Source organism: Haliotis rufescens, unplaced genomic scaffold (assembly GCF_023055435.1).
Source record: "Haliotis rufescens isolate VD_foot unplaced genomic scaffold, xgHalRufe1.0.p SCAF_6, whole genome shotgun sequence".
Classification (NCBI taxonomy): Eukaryota; Metazoa; Mollusca; class Gastropoda; order Lepetellida; family Haliotidae; genus Haliotis; species Haliotis rufescens.
This window is the reverse complement of record NW_025964334.1, coordinates 60,176,050-60,194,997: the sequence shown is the minus strand read 5'-3', so window position 1 is coordinate 60,194,997 and position 18,948 is coordinate 60,176,050. Positions and strand designations below refer to the sequence as shown.

Here is an 18,948-nt window from a genome sequence, read left to right as displayed (position 1 = left end):
TTCTTGAAATGAAGTAAAACACAGGAGGGTAAAATTCTATAGCAACCAGTTCAGGTCAATTAGAGGTGATATGTTTTTTGATGGGATGGATGTAACCTAACACCCTGCGTACTGCCGGCTGATTGACACACCAGTCAAGATGAAAGTTGGTCCTGTTTTTTGTTTTTACTTCATTACTTTTTGTTTCTGAGTCTCTCAGCACCATGGTACTTAACGACCTGCAAGATGGCGTCGGAAGCCACCTGTGTCACACAGGGAAGAGCAGGAAGTCAGTGCTGGCTGTACACTAATCTACACTCAATTATTTTTGCGCGTTTCTTTTGCTTCCCGATGAATGTAATTTTTCAACTTTTCCTCGTGTGTCTGCCAGTGAAGTCTTTGCTGGAGATTGCTGGAACTAATCAATGGGGCCATGAAACATATACACTTTACTTGTTTCTTTCAGGTTTTAAAATGAAAAAGTAAATAGTCTACATCAATTAGTCATGTTGGAATAAGACTGGCTACATACTCATCTCCACATTCCTGAGATCGTTGATGAAATTGAACTGGTTTATATCTCATTAGCCGGGACTTGTCCCAGAAAGCTATCACTGCTAGTCCTGCGGAGAGGCAGTCTTGCATCTAACAGTGACTTACAAGAGGCGGAGTCTCTGTCCTGCATCTTACAGTGACATACAGGAGGCGGAGTGTCTGTCCTGCACCTATCACTGACATACAGGAGGCGGAGTCTCTGTCCTGCATCTTACACTGACATACAGGAGGCGGAGTGTCTGTCCTGCACCTATCACTGACATACAGGAGGGGAGTGTCTGTCCTGCACCTAACACTGACATACAGGAGGCGGAGTCTCTGTCCTGCACCTATCACTGACATACAGGAGGCGGAGTCTCTGTCCTGCACCTATCACTGACATACAGGAGGCGGAGTCTCTGTCCTGCACCTATCACTGACATACAGGAGGCGGAGTCTCTGTCCTGCATCTTACACTGACATACAGGAGGCGGTGTCTCTGTCCTGCACCTATCACTGACATACAGGAGGCGGAGTCTCTGTCCTGCATCTTACACTGACATACAGGAGGCGGAGTCTCTGTCCTGCACCTAACACTGACATACAGGAGGCGGAGTCTCTGTCCTGCACCTAACACTGACATACAGGAGGCGGAGTCTCTGTCCTGCATCTTACACTGACATACAGGAGGCGGAGTCTCTGTCCTGCACCTAACACTGACATACAGGAGGCGGAGTCTCTGTCCTGCACCTAACACTGACATACAGGAGGCGGAGACACCAGAACACACACACTTACACACAGACATCAAGATCACCAGAACACACACACTTACACACAGACATCAAGACCACCAGAATTCACACACTTACACACAGACCTCAAGACCACCAGAACACACACACTTACACACAGACATCAAGATCGCCAGAACTCACACACTTACACAGACATCAAGACCACCAGAATTCACACACTTACACACAGACATCAAGACCACCAGAAACCACACACTTACACACAGACCTCAAGACCACCAGAACACACACACTTACACACAGACCTCAAGACCACCAGAATTCACACACTTACACACAGACCTCAAGACCACCAGAACACACACACTTACACACAGACCTCAAGACCACCAGAACACACACACTTACACACCGACATCAAGACCACCAGAACTCACACACTTACACACAGACCTCAAGACCACCAGAACACACACACTTACACACAGACATCAAGATCGCCAGAACACACACACAGACCTCAAGACCACCAGAATTCACACACTTACACACAGACCTTAAGACCACCAGAACACACACACTTACACAAAGACATCAAGATCGCCAGAACTCACACACTTACACACAGACATCAAGACCACCAGAACTCACACACTTACACACAGACATCAAGACCACCAGAACTCACACACTTACACACAGACCTCAAGACCACCAGAACTCACACACTTACACACAGACATCAAGACCACCAGAACACACACACTTACACACAGACCTCAAGACCACCAGAACACACACACTTACACACAGACATCAAGATCACCAGAACACACACACTTACACACAGACCTCAAGACCACCAGAATTCACACACTTACACACAGACCTCAAGACCACCAGAACACACACACTTACACACAGACCTCAAGACCACCAGAATTTACACACTTACACACAGACCTCAAGACCACCAGAACACACACACTTACACACAGACCTCAAGACCACCAGAACACACACACTTACACAAAGACCTCAAGACCACCAGAACTCACACACTTACACACAGACCTCAAGACCACCAGAATTCACACACTTACACACAGACCTCAAGACCACCAGAACACACACACTTACACACAGACCTCAAGACCACCAGAACACACACACTTACACACCGACATCAAGACCACCAGAACACACACACTTACACACAGACCTCAAGACCACCAGAACTCACACACTTACACACAGACATCAAGACCACCAGAACTCACACACTTACACACAGACCTCAAGACCACCAGAACACACACACTTACACACAGACATCAAGATCACCAGAACACACACACTTACACACAGACCTCAAGACCACCAGAATTCACACACTTACACACAGACCTCAAGACCACCAGAATTCACACACTTACACACAGACCTCAAGACCACCAGAATTCACACACTTACACACAGACCTCAAGACCACCAGAATTCACACACTTACACACAGACATCAAGACCACCAGAACACACACACTTACACACAGACCTCAAGACCACCAGAACTCACACACAGACATCAAGACCACCAGAATTCACACACTTACACACAGACCTCAAGACCACCAGAACACACACACTTACACACAGACATCAAGATCACCAGAACTCACACACTTACACACAGACCTCAAGACCACCAGAATTCACACACTTACACACAGACCTCAAGACCACCAGAAACCACACACTTACACACAGACCTCAAGACCACCAGAACACACACACTTACACACCGACATCAAGACCACCAGAACACACTTACACACAGACCTCAAGACCACCAGAACACACACACTTACACACAGACATCAAGATCACCAGAACTCACACACTTACACACAGACCTCAAGACCACCAGAATTCACACACTTACACACAGACCTCAAGACCACCAGAAACCACACATTTACACACAGACCTCAAGACCACCAGAAACCACACACAGGCCTCAAGACCACCAGAACACACACACTTACATGTAGACCTCAAGACCACTACACACACAAAATTATGGTTTACGCAAACTATACTGTTGAATGGACTCTCAAATGGCACATCTCAAACAGTATCAAGTTGTTCCAGGAAGGGGGCTGGTCCCCTAAGACTTCTAGGTTAAGTCGCTGTCTGTAAACTTGGCTCATCTACTGCCACTATTCCCACAGCTCCATCCAAACTCTGCTGAATCTGTGAGTTGTCGGTACATGCACATTGTCAAATACTCCCCATCCTCCCATGCTTCCCGACACAGAATGTGTGTAATGAGTGATAGCGGTGTTACAACTAGTTCTGGATGATGAATACTGCATTAGATTTCACAAACCCCTTCCGTGGCCAACCACACTGAACATTTGGAGGAAGTTTTTTTCAATTCTTAAATACACATCAAATACTTTAGCACAGGTGCTTGGAAACATTACTTCTTTTGGACTTGTCAACATAACTGGAGGGAACACCAGGTCTCCCCCATGGTTCCCTTACTTTATCTGCAACTGTTGGTGAAACTAGTCAGTAGTATTAATAGCTAATGCAGGCCCCCTTTACAGCTAATCATCTGCTGTGCTCCACCGCTGCTGTCCTCCTCCAGGAAGTTAAGGCTCCACTGTTAGGCCAGCAGGGAGGTTCTTGCTAAGTTAAGGCTTCACTGTTAGGCCAGCAGGGAAGTTGTTGCTAAGTTAAGGCTCCACCGTTAGGCCAGCAGGGAGATTGTTGCTAAGTTAAGGCTCCACTGTTAGACCAGCAAGGAGGTTGTCGCTAAGTTAAGGCTCCACTGTGAGGCCAGCAGGGAGGTTGTCGCTAAGTTAAGGCTCCACTGTTAGGCCAGCAGGGAGATTGTTGCTAAGTTAAGGCTCCACTGTTAGGCCAGCAGGGAGGTTGTCGCTAAGTTAAGGCTTCACTGTTAGGCCAGCAGGGAGGTTGTCTCTAAGTTAAGGCTCCACCGTTAGGCCAGGAGGGAGGTTGTCGCTAAGTTAAGGCTCCACCGTTAGGCCAGCAGGGAGGTTGTCGCTAAGTTAAGGCTCCACCGTTAGGCCAGCAGGGAGGTTGTTGCTAAGTTAAGGCTTCACTGTTGGAGCCAGCAGGGAGGTTGTCGCTAAGTTAAGGCTTCACTGTTAGGCCAGCAGGGAGGTTGTTGCTAAGTTAAGGCTCCACCGTTGGGCCAGCAGGGAGGTTGTTGCTAAGTTAAGGCTCCACCGTTAGGCCAGCAGGGAGGTTGTTGCTAAGTTAAGGCTCCACTGTTAGGCCAGCAGGGAGATTGTTGCTAAGTTAAGGCTCCACTGTTAGACCAGCAGGGAGGTTCTCGCTAAGTTAAGGCTCTACTGTGAGGCCAGCAGGGAGGTTGTCGCTAAGTTAAGGCTCCACTGTTAGGCCAGCAGGGAGATTGTTGCTAAGTTAAGGCTCCACTGTTAGGCCAGCAGGGAGGTTGTTGCTAAGTTAAGGCTCCACCGTTGGGCCAGCAGGGAGGTTGTCGCTAAGTTAAGGCTCCACTGTTAGGCCAGCAGGGAGATTGTTGCTAAGTTAAGGCTCCACTGTTAGGCCAGCAGGGAGGTTGTCGCTAAGTTAAGGCTTCACTGTTAGGCCAGCAGGGAGGTTCTCGCTAAGTTAAGGCTTCACTGTTAGGCCAGCAGGGAGGTTCTCGCTAAGTTAAGGCTTCACCGTTAGGCCAGCAGGGAGGTTGTTGCTAGGTTAAGGCTCCACTGTTAGGCCAGCAGGGAGGTTGTCACTAAGTTAAGGCTCCACTGTTAGGCCAGCAGGGAGGTTGTTGCCAAGTTAAGGCTCCACTGTTAGGCCAAAAGGGAGGTTGTCGCTAAGTTAAGGCTCCACCGTTAGGCCAGCAGGGAGGTTGTTGCTAAGTAAAGGCTCCACTGTTAGGCCAGCAGGAAGGTTGTTGCTAGGTTAAGGCTCCACTGTGAGGCCAGCAGGGAGGTTGTTGCTAAGTAAAGGCTTCACTGTTAGGCCAGCAGGGAGGTTGTTGCCAAGTTAAGGCTCCACTGTTAGGCTAAAAGGGAAGTTGTCGCTAAGTTAAGGCTCCACTGTTAGGCCAGCAGGGAGGTTGTTGCTAAGTAAAGGCTCCACTGTTAGGCCAGCAGGAAGGTTGTTGCTAGGTTAAGGCTCCACTGTGAGGCCAGCAGGGAGGTTGTTGCTAAGTAAAGGCTTCACTGTTAGGCCAGCAGGGAGGTTGTTGCCAAGTTAAGGCTCCACTGTTAGGCCAGCAGGGAGGTTGTCGCCAAGTTAAGGCTCCACTGTTAGGCCAGCAGGAAGGTTGTCGCTAAGTTAAGGCTCCACTGTTAGGCCAGCAGGGAGGTTGTTGCCAAGTTAAGGCTCCACTGTTAGGCCAGCAGGGAGGTTGTTGCTAAGTTAAGGCTCCACTGTTAGGCCAGCAGGAAGGTTGTTGCTAGGTTAAGGCTCCACTGTTAGGCCAGCAGGAAGGTTGTTGCTAGGTTAAGGCTCCACTGTTAGGCCAGCAGGGAGGTTGTTGCTAAGTAAAGGCTCCACCGTTAGGCCAGCAGGGAGGTTGTTGCTAAGTTAAGGCTTCACCGTTAGGCCAGCAGGGAGGTAACATATGTTCCTAAGTTAAGGCTCCACCGCCCCACCCACACTTGTGCATGCGACACAGGCCAGACAGGTGCCTGTTATCATGTGCATTATGCATCAGCTCCATGTGTAAATCCCCAATATCACAAAGAGCATGTCATTTGTCCTGTAAACACTTCCATGTTACATTCATCAACCCAAACTGAAAAAGTCCCTTGTATAATCAGTACAGCCAACAATTACCCAAAAAACAACATGCCCTCCTCTAGCTGTTTATACAGCCGCCCCTGCCCTGCATGCCAAGTTTACATGTGACAATAATTCAACCAGGCACAACATGGACACCGGAGACAATATGAGATGAAAACTTAAAATAAATTAGATAAAATCACGACATAGGCCATCTTAACTGACAAGCCACAGTACCGATTGGAGGGACACTGACAGAGCACATTATTCACCTGACTTTTTGCAATATTCAACATGAGTTTTTAATGATGCTGTAGATGTAAAGGGTTAAATCAACTGATCAGCAGCAAGATTATCATGAATAGCTTTCAAACAGTGTTGACACTGTATCAATCACTTGATTTATTCCCGGGGCGGACCAATAGGTCACTGATCTTCATCAGTGAACGTTTCTGTCACACATCAGCAGTTAGCCAAGTTTACGATATTATACATTATTTCAACAACGTGCATGAGTTGGGTCGACTGCAGTTAGGTGGTTAATTCAGAGGGAGAACTACATAATTTCATCACTGAAGCATCTTAATAGAAAAAGTTATGAAATTCAGATTGAATCTAATCAATAATGAATCTGTTCCGAGTTGACGTGAAGCATGACATCTGTCATGTTGCCTTCCACACAGTAATCACTTCCATAGGAAACAAAACACACAACCTGGACACAAGACAGGGATAATGTTTGTCTGGTCAAAGTGAGTGAGTGAGTGAGTGAGTGAGTGAGTGAGTGAGTGAGTGAGTGAGTGAGTGAGTGAGTGAGTGAGTGAGTGAGTGAGTGAGTGAGTGGGTTTGTGAGTGAGTGAGTGAGTAGGTTGGTTTTGGGTGAGTGAGTGAGTGAGTGAGTGAGTGAGTGAGTGAGTCAGTGAGTGAGTGAGTGAGTGGGTGGCTGGGTGGGTTTGTGAGTGAGTGAATGAGTGAGTAGGTTGGTTTTGGGTGAGAGTGAGTGAGTGAGTGAGTGAGTGAGTGAGTGAGTGAGTGAGTGAGTGAGTGAGTGAGTGAGTGGGTAGGTTGGTTTTGGGTGAGTGAGTAGGTTGGTTTTGGGTGAATGAGTGAGTGAGTGAGTGAGTGAGTGAGGGGGTGAGTGAGTGAGTGAGTGAGTGAGTGAGTGAGTGAGTGAGTGAGTGAGTGAGTGAGTGAGTGAGTGAGTGCATGCTGTAAGTGGTGTACTAGCTGACCTAAGACAATGTTGGTCAGTCCGAGGGAGCCAGCACCATGATTAATGTACAGTAATTACAATCATACGTTTTTTCCCCTCAATACAATCAGCAGTCTGTCTTGGAGAGCGGCAGTTTTTGTCAGAGCCTACTGCATACAGACAGCAGGTTTAGTGGCAGCTTTGAAGACCCCGGCTTGTTTACAAGCTCAATTTGCAGGCTCTTCCGCGCAATAAACACATGGATATTGAATAATGCACTCGTCAGGGTAGGTGTCGGGGCATACGGGAGAGGGTAGGGGAAGGTGAGGCTTTAGGGGGGGGGGGGGGGGGGGGGGGGGGGGGCAGCAGAGGAAGAGGAGGGGGGAATATTACTAGAGGGTACAAAATGACAGACTGACACTTGTGAGGTGAGGTGAAAGAGGGTGTAGCATCACAGTGAAGATTACTGCACTTATATAATCATATAACGACGTGTGTGTGTGTGTGTGTGTGTGTGTGTGTGTGTGTGTGTGTGTGTGTGTGTGTGTGTGTGTGTGGTGTGTGTGTGTGTGTGTGGTGTGTGTGTGGTGTGTGTGTGTGTGTGGTGTGTGTGTGTGTGTGTGTGTGTGTGTGTGTGTGTGTGTGTGTGTGATCATCAATGGAGCATGGAATCTCAAAAAAGACATTGAGATGAGAAAGTTGCGTGCAACAGTTACAAGCTAAAAGATACATCTCTTGTTCAAACACACAGCTACCCTCATCACCCTGGCAGAATACCTGCACATGTCTGAATAGTTCACACCTCATCACTTTCAACATAATGCAAGCTGACAGAGAGGAGGTGGGGGCAGTGGGGGGCAGAGGGGAGGGGGAGATAGGAGACAGAGACGGCATGAGAGAAATGAAGCTTGTTTGGCAGCCACTGACACGGTTGACTGGTTGACTGGTTGACACGCAGAGTGGGGTTGAGCATCACTAATCTGGCTTCGGAATACTTCTCCCTAATTGAACTCTGCCGGATGAAAGCAACAGAATCAATGACAGAACCGATGGCTTATCTTGTTTGTCTGTTATCGCCATGACTTATGCCAATGATCTCCATTGCAATATGATTTAAACATATTTTTATTCAATAAATGAATCTGGATTGGTAAACAAGTAATCTGATGTTAATACCGCTCCAGTACAAAGTAATAGAAGCAAAATTATATTTATCAAGTAATATTGATACATGTTGGTTATATATACATATTATACATTAAAACATATAGTGACTAATTTAGACAAGCATGGGTTGCTGAAGACCTATTCTACCCCGGATCTTCACGGGTCGAGTGTGGATCCTGCCCCTGTTGTCTCCCCTGTCCTGTCCTGTCCTGTCCTATCAAGGCCTACAGTCACGAGGCCATGCCCTGTCCCGTCCCGTCCCATCAAGGCCTACAGTCACGAGGCCATGCCCTGTAGATCACACCCGAATCTCACCAGCAATAATGGGATGCCCACTAAATGTGATATTTCCCTCATGGCTCATTAAGATGCAAATTAAATCATTTTCATAATGAGACGATATTTTCAAAGACATGAGAACAGCAATTCCCCTGTAAATCAATTTCACCGCCATCTGTCGGTACCCCTCCATTCGGAGTATCCCATTTACGACTGGTTCAAATTACCGAACTCATCATGGACGATTGTATCCCACCCGATTCTGAAGAGGCAGACTGATACCAGACCTGTCAACCCTCCCGCATTTTGCGGGAGACTCCCGCAATTTGATGAAATCTCCCAGTCTCCCGCAAGATGGACTATTTCTCCCGCAAAACAGAATTTTTCATTATTTAAAAAATTCGCCTCCATTGTCCCGTGAGTAAAAACAATGAACGGGAAGTTTGCGTCCCGATCCGTCCGGTAGGCTCCCGGATTAGCGACCCTTATCACAGCCACCCGCAGGGGGACCCAGATTGGCCTTTGTCCAGTAATCAACTGGTAATTAAATTCATATGGTGAACGATTGAACAATGTAAACTGTTAAGAAAACTCGGATAGTCCTAACAGGTGCCTGAAGGGTTGAACTTGAAATGAAAAATCAGCGCAGTATTCATCACTTCATGAAATGAACTGTTGTCTTCATGTTCACAGCGTGTTTATTCTTCCATAATTTAAGAACGTAGATACATATGGCCATAACTTTATTGGTTATCAGATTTGTCAGAAACTTTGTTAAAACATCAACATACCTCAAAGTTACGTCATTGAACTCTTGGAAATGAAAACAAAATATGTCCTGCAAGCGCCGTCTTCAGAAACAACACTGTGCGTGATTGGTTGATTCGGTAGTCGAAATAGCAATGAGTTACACGATCAGGCTTCCTCACAAATAGGATTTCAAAGTCAAAGTTTAAAGTGAAACTTATAAATTTCCTTTTGACTGACATCGTGACTTTTGTGCACAGAAAATATCAAAACAGAACTTTATCAAATTTCGCGAGAATGTGTCGTGATTATTTTACACGATTTGATTGGCTAATAGTTTGCTTGCGTCCCAGATCTGCAATCTAATTTGCATACAACAGTACTAGTCAACCAATGAGATTAATACACATCAAGGTCAGAAAGGTCAACAACGACAACGAGACTCATTTCATTCATAAATTGTAGTAAAACGTAATAGTACTTCCAAATATGGCATACATTTCTTGGAATGGAATAACGTGAACATTTCTAGGAAATTTACGGAGCTAAGTACTGGGACTGTCAACAGACTGCCGCAGACAGAAAAAAAGACAGTATATCTTATTGAAATTAAGGGCGATGATGTTGCGTCAGGGTAAATGCATTTGATATTTCTTTGGCGAATTTTGTAACCAACATCGCGCCAAAAACCTGCATCGTAACGAAGCCTGACAACTGGTCGGATTAAACACGTCGTCAACTGGTCAAGCTACCGATTGTGAAATTTCAGTATCTGTTTGCGTTTATCTGAGATGATCTTTGAACGAAAGTTATATGGGTAGATTGTGCTGGGTTTATTTTTGGAGGAGGAAAATGCAAACGGAAATTAAGCAAGCTGTACGTATAAGAAACTTATTGATTATTTATTGTTTCAAAATATTTGGTTTCTTTGTAACATTATTAAAAATAAAAGTTGGAAATTATCTTATCTTCACTATCTTAAAAATCTCCCCCTTTGGAGTCAAATCTCCCCCATTTTGAAGTCAAATCTCCCACATTGTCATGATGAGTGGTTGACAGGTCTGTGATACAGACACCGGCTTGGGATGTTACAAGCAGAACAACAACCGTCAACAGTTTTATAACTTCCAGGACCGGCTGGCCCGTGGATTATACAGTGTTCCCCCTGGCTGGTGGACTGGCAACTCTAAAAAATATCAGTCCTGTCTAATTTTTGTCAGTCCCACTTACAACAAATAAAAAAATGCATGAAAATAACCTGGTTTTTATTCTGTCAACATCATGTTCTGTGCAATGAGTCCTCTCTGAAGTTAGTCAATTATATACACGTCATTCACACAAAGTTCAGGCACATTTTCTCTATTGTTTTTGAATACTTGAGACTAAGTTGCTACAAATATATATTTAACCTAGAAGCAAAGCGGAATGTTATTCGTTGCACTTAAAATAGACGAGGGGAAATTCTGATGGTAACAGACAAGCTGACTTCATTCAAAAAATATACTTATATGAATATCGACATTTGCTTCAGACTTGGGGGCAAATATTGGCTTCTGAGCAGGTGTAGATAAACCCCCAATTCTAAAAGCTGATCCCTTGAGCGAGCACAATAGGCTGTCACAGCATGAACTGAAACACTGTTAATTTGGTCTTAAACCCCAACACCCTCACTAACTCTACTTCAATCACAACTGACTGAAGACAACTGAGGGGAGCCCAGCAAGAAGCGATCATAAATGTCAAAGATATCAAGTTAGATCAGATTTACAGCCATCTCATGTACCTGCCATCTCCAGCTCTTGGAGATACAGATCTAACGGCAGCTATGTCTTCATCACAACACTCTTCCACACAGAGACAACATCTCCTCATATCATCCTCCCCACCCACCAAAACATTTGATATCATACCCCCCCCCCCCCCAAATATCATCATGGATATGTCCCTCCCTCCACCACCACCACCACCCATCACCTAGTCCCTCACCACCAGACAGGGAGATTTTTTCCAAAAAATAATAATTTAAGATGATTAAAAAATTCCTGTAAAAAGCATTTCCCTGGATTTATTGACAAAGTTTTTACCATCAAAATCGCTAAATATGAAAAAAGGCCTTGCCTTATCCTGGTGACATTTAGTATGACCACAACAAGCACCTGCCATGTCTCCTGGACACAGACCGAGGGGCGGTCGGGTAGCCTAGTGGTTAAAGCGTTCGCTCGTCACGCCGAAGACCCATTTCTGGTGTCCCCCCGCCGTGATATTGCTGGAATATTGCTAAAAGCGGCGTAAAATCAAACTCACTCACTCACTCACTGACACAGACTGAAGTAATACCTTCACCTGTAGTGTCAGTAGAGACAAAAATAAATCACAGAATTTGTCATGAAAATCTTCAATATGCTTCTGAATCTGTTATAAAATATCACAGTAAGGTATTGTGGCCTGGTCATCATCATCTGAAACATGCTCATGATTTTTTTTCTGAATCAAAAACTTGCCACTGAAAAAAATATTCAGAAGTACCAAAGATGATTCATTACTAGCTAACTTTGTACCAAGGCACATCTGCCAGAGTTACCAATCTATACTCACTGACCCTAGCAGTCAAAGCAACCAGTGTATCACCCCTCCCAACCCACAACTAGTGCGGCTCCTGAAGCAATGGTATGATCGGTATGCTTTCAGTGGAAGTGTTGATTAATGTTCTCCAGGTCCCATAGTAACATTCCTGCAGGAAACATCCTTTGCAATCTGAGGTAACATAAACTTGGATGAACGAACAGCTCCACACAAAGTTGAAATAGTAAATATTATCCTTCATTCAAATGCCAAGAATACTCAACCTGACAAGACTGAAATAAGTTCAGCCAAACACACAGTGAATGAATGGTATTTTATGTCAGTCAGAAATATTCGTGCTATATTATAGGAACTTGTCAATATGAATGTGGACCAGGTGATGAGCGTCTTAAAACATACCTCGTCTCCTTCTCATCTCTATCAACCAATACACATCCCCCTTCTCAGCTCTATCAACCAATACACATTCCCCTTCTCAGCTCTATCAACCAATACACATCCCCCTTCTCAGCTCTATCAGCCAATACACATCCCCCTTCTCAGCTCTATCAACCAATACACATCCCCCTTCTCAGCTCTATCAACCAATACACATCCCCTTCTCAGCTCTATCAACCAATACACATCCCCTTCTCAGCTCTATCAGCCAATACACATCCCCTTCTCCGCTCTATCAACCAATACACATTCCCCTTCTCAGCCCTATCAACCAATACACATCCCCTTCTCAGCTCTATCAACCAATACACATCCCCTTCTCAGCTCTATCAACCAATACACATCCCCTTCTCCGCTCTATCAACCAATACACATTCCCCTTCTCAGCCCTATCAACCAATACACATCCCCTTCTCAGCTCTATCAACCAATACACACACCCTTCTCAGCTCTATCAACCAATACACACACCCTTCCCAGCCCTTAAACTTCGGACATGAAGGCTCCTTAAGACTTGAAAGTTCCCTGATAGAATTATTTCTACTTTACTGTAAACACAGCCTTACTTCAGGGGATAAACATGAGTGTGATGTGCCCAGGAGACTGGAGCAAGGCTAACAATGACGGCCAACATTCACCTGCCCTGCCCCACTGGCTGCCATAGCGACACAGAGGACATCGCTGCCCACTCTAAACCCCGCTCACAGATTCAATTCAATTTTTGCAAAGCTGGAGTGTTGGAGAATTTCACATTTTTTAGATGAAAGGACTCAACTCTGTCCAAGTCTCATCAAATATTCATTCTGTTGGACCTTATTCTTGTGGATCTTTTTCAGGATATTTTCAAGTGTTTGGTGCTGCATACTGGATGCGACTTGGATTGTAGGCTGTCTTGTTTCAGGGAGAGCAGAGTGGTTACGTCAACCGGCCTCTGATTCAGAAACAGAAGAATGTTTGACACAGGATGCAATCAAATCCTTATTACTTTATGACATCTGATTCAATCTGTGAGATCTTCAAATTTCAGAATGATAACAAAGTGCTATTTATTCAGAAATGATTCTAAAGCAAATATATTTCTCAAATAAATGAGTCATGTCCCCATCATCACTGCAGACAAGCAGAGTGCCCAAAACCACATGGTGCACTGTCACCACAAGTCTCTGTGCAGAGTTGTGTCCCTTGGGGTGCCAGAATCCTATGAACATACCACTTTTGCCTTAATTTTTATTCTTGGTTTGTCTGCACCATACCCATCCTCATGTCATCACAAAAGTGGCAAGATGTCTGACACCTGCTTATTTTGGGTTTTAAATATTCATATTTTCTACATTGTTCTTGAAGGTTCGCCTAAGGCTGATTTCCTGCCATACGTTTACTGCAAACGTCAGTAAAAAATCAACTAAAAATAAATAATTCCGTTACCCTCGTCATAACAAAGCTTTTCGCTTGAAAAACCTAACCTCCAACGTGTTAACTGTTTCCTTCAAAAAATAACACTAACATCACACAATAAGGAATTATGCAATGAACCAATACAACTGTATTACGTCTGTCATGGGTACGGGTGGCCCAGTCATCTAAGGCGTCACGATTCGCTGTGCAGAGTTGCGTCCCTTGGGCACGCCAGAAACAAATGACTTTTTAGCTCCAATACCGGTTCACCCCGATTATGTTTCTAGGTTTGTCAGCACCATACCCGTGCTCGTGAGTTTCACCGAAGTGGTAAACACCTGAGACCTGCATCACCTCGGGCTTTCCTCCCAACTTAAGCTGACACGCCGCGATATAACTGGAATACTGTTAAAAGCGGCATTAGACATAACTCACACACTCACTCAGTATTAAGTCTTTCATAGCACTTAGAAGCTGGAAGACCAGGAAGACATGAAACTGTTACACGTGTAACAATAAAGAACGTCTTATTTATGATAAACTGTACATCTTTAAATTAATGAGACCGTGAATTAAATGCAAAAAATGCGATTGGTCTTTGTTCGCATGAGTGAAACTTCTCATTTCTGTCTCCACTACCAACTTACAAAAGTATACAACAATGTCATTTAAATAAAAGGAATTACACAACAGGCATCCGGTGAGTTATCACTGCTGGAGTCAAGAGTTCTACCCACTTGTGTCAACTAGGCATCATTGAACTATTGTTAGTTTAATTATTTTATTGCCTTTGAACTTCCTGAATGCCAGTCAACAGAATAAACATATATACTGTGCGTTGCTTTTAGGAAACACTGTTTATTGCTATTACAGAAGTATTTACTCAGCACTAATAAGCGGTGCTACTTGTTGTTTGATTGGATTAAGATAAGATTGGATTCAGGTAAGGATATGCATCATTCCACTGGGGAAGGGGTGGAGGGAGTCGCATTGATTTTGATCCGCAGTTTTGGCTAGAGGTCAGTAGTCCTATCAATTTAGAGACGCATTAATTTCAAGATTTACAGTATTTATGTCCTATTTACAGGGGGATGCAATTGCTTCCAGAGCACAAGTAAGACATGTTTTTTGTAGCGTGCAGGATTTCACCAGATGGTCTCCAACCCACTGTAGAGTCCTGGCACATGTCAACATGATTGAATCAATCGTCCCCGTGATTGACAGAGCTATACATCCCGATCACCTTCCCAGATATCTAAAAAAACACTTTATTTTCTTCTACAACGTTTTTAGTTTTGCCAGTGTTGGTGTTTTTACAATTATCATCGGTAAGTACAAAAACTATTGCCCGAAATACCGGATTCAGTTCCAGTGGGAATTGAAGTAGAGAAGTATTTTTTGTAACTCTGGGACAGTGGCAGTGTGTGCTAATTGTAGCTAAAGTAATACTGTGACAGGAGCCTCCCTGTGTGTTGATTGTAGCTAAAGTAATACTGTGACAGGAGCCTCCCTGTGTGCTGATTGTAGCTAAAGTAATACTGTGACAGGAGCCTCCCTGTGTGTTGATTGTAGCTAAAGTAATACTGTGACAGGAGCCTCCCTGTGTGTTGATTGTAGCTAAAGTAATACTGTGACAGGAGCCTCCCTGTGTGCTGATTGTAGCTAAAGTAATACTGTGACAGGAGCCTCCCTGTGTGTTGATTGTAGCTAAAGTAATACTGTGACAGGAGCCTCCCTGTGTGCTGATTGTAGCTAAAGTAATACTGTGACAGGAGCCTCCCTGTGTGCTGATTGTAGCTAAAGTAATACTGTGACAGGAGCCTCCCTGTGTGCTGATTGTAGCTAAAGTAATACTGTGACAGGAGCCTCCCTGTGTGTTGATTGTAGCTAAAGTAATACTGTGACAGGAGCCTCCCTGTGTGCTGATTGTAGCTAAAGTAATACTGTGACAGGAGCCTCCCTGTGTGCTGATTGTAGCTAAAGTAATACTGTGACAGGAGCCTCCCTGTGTGCTGATTGTAGCTAAAGTAATACTGTGACAGGAGCCTCCCTGTGTGTTGATTGTAGCTAAAGTAATACTGTGACAGGAGCCTCCCTGTGTGTTGATTGTAGCTAAAGTAATACTGTGACAGGAGCCTCCCTGTGTGCTGATTGTAGCTAAAGTAATACTGTGACAGGAGCCTCCCTGTGTGTTGATTGTAGCTAAAGTAATACTGTGACAGGAGCCTCCCTGTGTGCTGATTGTAGCTAAAGTAATACTGTGACAGGAGCCTCCCTGTGTGTTGATTGTAGCTAAAGTAATACTGTGACAGGAGCCTCCCTGTGTGCTGATTGTAGCTAAAGTAATACTGTGACAGGAGCCTCCCTGTGTGCTGATTGTAGCTAAAGTAATACTGTGACAGGAGCCTCCCTGTGTGCTGATTGTAGCTAAAGTAATACTGTGACAGGAGCCTCCCTGTGTGTTGATTGAAGCTAAAGTAATACTGTGACAGGAGCCTCCCTGTGTGGTGGTAGGGAGGGGAGGGGTAGGGAGGGGAATGTAATGCTGTGACAGGAGCCTCTCTGTGTGGTGGAAGGGAGGGGAAAGTTATACTGTGACAGGAGCCTCCCTGTGTGGGAAGGGAGGGGAAAATATTTAGAGTACCATAATCCAAACACACATCACATCCAACCAATGAGAAACCTACCACATTTTGCCTCATCTTGGCTCTTCTCGCAGTCGTCGTCACCGTCGCACACCCACTGGTGCGGGATGCAGATGCAGTTGCCGCATGAGAACAGGTGCTTGGGGCACATACAGGCAGGTTCATCCACAGCAGCAGCCACTAGAAACAAGGGAGCGTGAAACTACAGGCATGAACACAAGCTATTCAAACAAAACATTCACCAGAAAAACTACCATGCCACATAACAGTCGTAGCACTCAGGATAATATGGCTGTGAGGATTGTAGCATTTTGGAGTAGACTTACGATGGTCGTAGCACTATAACAGTCAGGATAATAGGGCTGTGAGTGTAGAAGCATTTTGGCCTAACTTACGATGGTCGTAGCATCATAACAGTCAGGATAATAGGGCTGTGAGTGTAGAAGCATTTTGGCGTAACTTACGATGATCGTAGCATCATAACAGTCAGGATAATAGGCCTGTGAGTGTTAAAGCATTTTGGCCTAACTTACGATGATCGTAGCATCATAACAGTCAGGATAATAGGGCTGTGAGTGTAGAATCATTTTGGCGTAACTTACGATGGTCATTGCATCATAACAGTCAGGATAATAGGGCTGTGAGTGTTGAAGAATTTTGGCCTAACTTACGATGATCGTAGCATCATAACAGTCAGGATAATAGGCCTGTGAGTGTTAAAGCATTTTGGCCTAACTTACGATGGTCGTATCATCATAACAGTCAGGATAATAGGCCTGTGAGTGTTAAAGCATTTTGGCCTAACTTACGATGATCGTAGCATCATAACAGTCAGGATAATAGGGCTGTGAGTGTAGAAGCATTTTGGCCTAACTTACGATGATCGTAGCATCATAACAGTCAGGATAATAGGCCTGTGAGTGTTAAAGCATTTTGGCCTAACTTACGATGGTCGTATCATCATAACAGTCAGGATAATAGGGCTGTGAGTGTTGAAGCATTTTGGCCTAACTTATGATGATCGTAGCATCATAACAGTCAGGATAATAGGCCTGTGAGTGTTAAAGCATTTTGGCCTAACTTACGATGATCGTAGCATCATAACAGTCAGGATAATAGGGCTGTGAGTGTAGAAGCATTTTGGCCTAACTTACGATGATCGTAGCATCATAACAGTCAGGATAATAGGCCTGTGAGTGTTAAAGCATTTTGGCCTAACTTACGATGGTCGTATCATCATAACAGTCAGGATAATAGGGCTGTGAGTGTTGAAGAATTTTGGCGTAACTTACGATGGTCATTGCATCATAACAGTCAGGATAATAGGGCTGTGAGTGTAGAAGCATTTTGGCGTAACTTACGATGGTCGTAGCATCATAACAGTCAGGATTATAGGGCTGTGAGTGTAGAAGCATTTTGGCCTAACTTACAATGGTCGTAGCATCATAATAGTCATGATTAGGGCTGTGAGTGTAGAAGCATTTTGGCCTAATTTACGATGATCGTAGCATCATAACAGTCAGGATAATAGGGCTGTGAGTGTTAAAGCATTTTGGCCTAACTTACGATGATCGTAGCATCATAACAGTTAGGATAATAGGGCTGTGAGTGTAGAAGCATTTTGGCGTAGACTCACGATGGTTGTAGCACTATAACTGTCATGATAAAAGTTGTAACACTCTATCTGACACAGACACATGACAGTGGTGGCATCACAACAAACGTCATCATTGGGCTACAAATGTTCCTTACATCATCTTTAGAACCAACAATTCTGATGCCACAGATAGGACCTTGAGGCTGTAACTATGGACATTTTTCACTTAAACACAGACATACCACTGCAAACCGTTGTTAAATGTTACTTGCGCTAAACATGACTTGATTTCGTTTTCAGTCTGTTTGCGGCTACAGTTTCTGTGAAGATTGACCCTGACAGGAGATGGCCCATCTGGCAGGCGGGTCACATACAAGATGCTGATAACACTATTAATGTAATATATATGTGCATTGTATGCCTGGGTTTCATGTCAGGTTGAAAAGATGACACAAAATTATAGCCTATGCCTGTCAACACTGCAGAATGGCCGCTGAGATTGACAGTGTGCAACCCTGGCACAACAAAAAACCTTGCAGCACACGCAGCCCCCAACACTCACACCGGCGTATCCATTACCCTATCACACAATAACAAATATTCAAATGTGGATGATTTGTTTCTCAAGGTCAGTCTTTAGAGACAAGGTCAGTGCACATTTATTGTTGAATACATCATGGCAACGTGTCACTTCCTCTCCCATTTCACAAGTTTATCCCAGTCCTCATAAAGATCACTGTATAAGTCATCTGAGCAGAGGACAAAGTTTCTTAGAGGGTAAAAGCTCCACAAATCATGAATAAACGATATGATCACCTAACTCATTAATCAGTCTTAGGTTTCTCA

General features: G+C 44.5%; 1 protein-coding gene across 1 annotated transcript in view; it reads right to left on the bottom strand.

The window, feature by feature from the left end:
- Positions 1 to 18,948, bottom strand: part of LOC124119617 (low-density lipoprotein receptor-related protein 4-like) — a 139,915-nt gene that overhangs the window by 59,279 nt on the left and 61,688 nt on the right. The window contains exon 2 of the mRNA XM_048386301.1: positions 16,548 to 16,685. Coding sequence (XP_048242258.1) covers positions 16,548 to 16,685 — 138 coding nt within the window. The remainder of the gene's footprint in view (positions 1 to 16,547; positions 16,686 to 18,948) is intronic.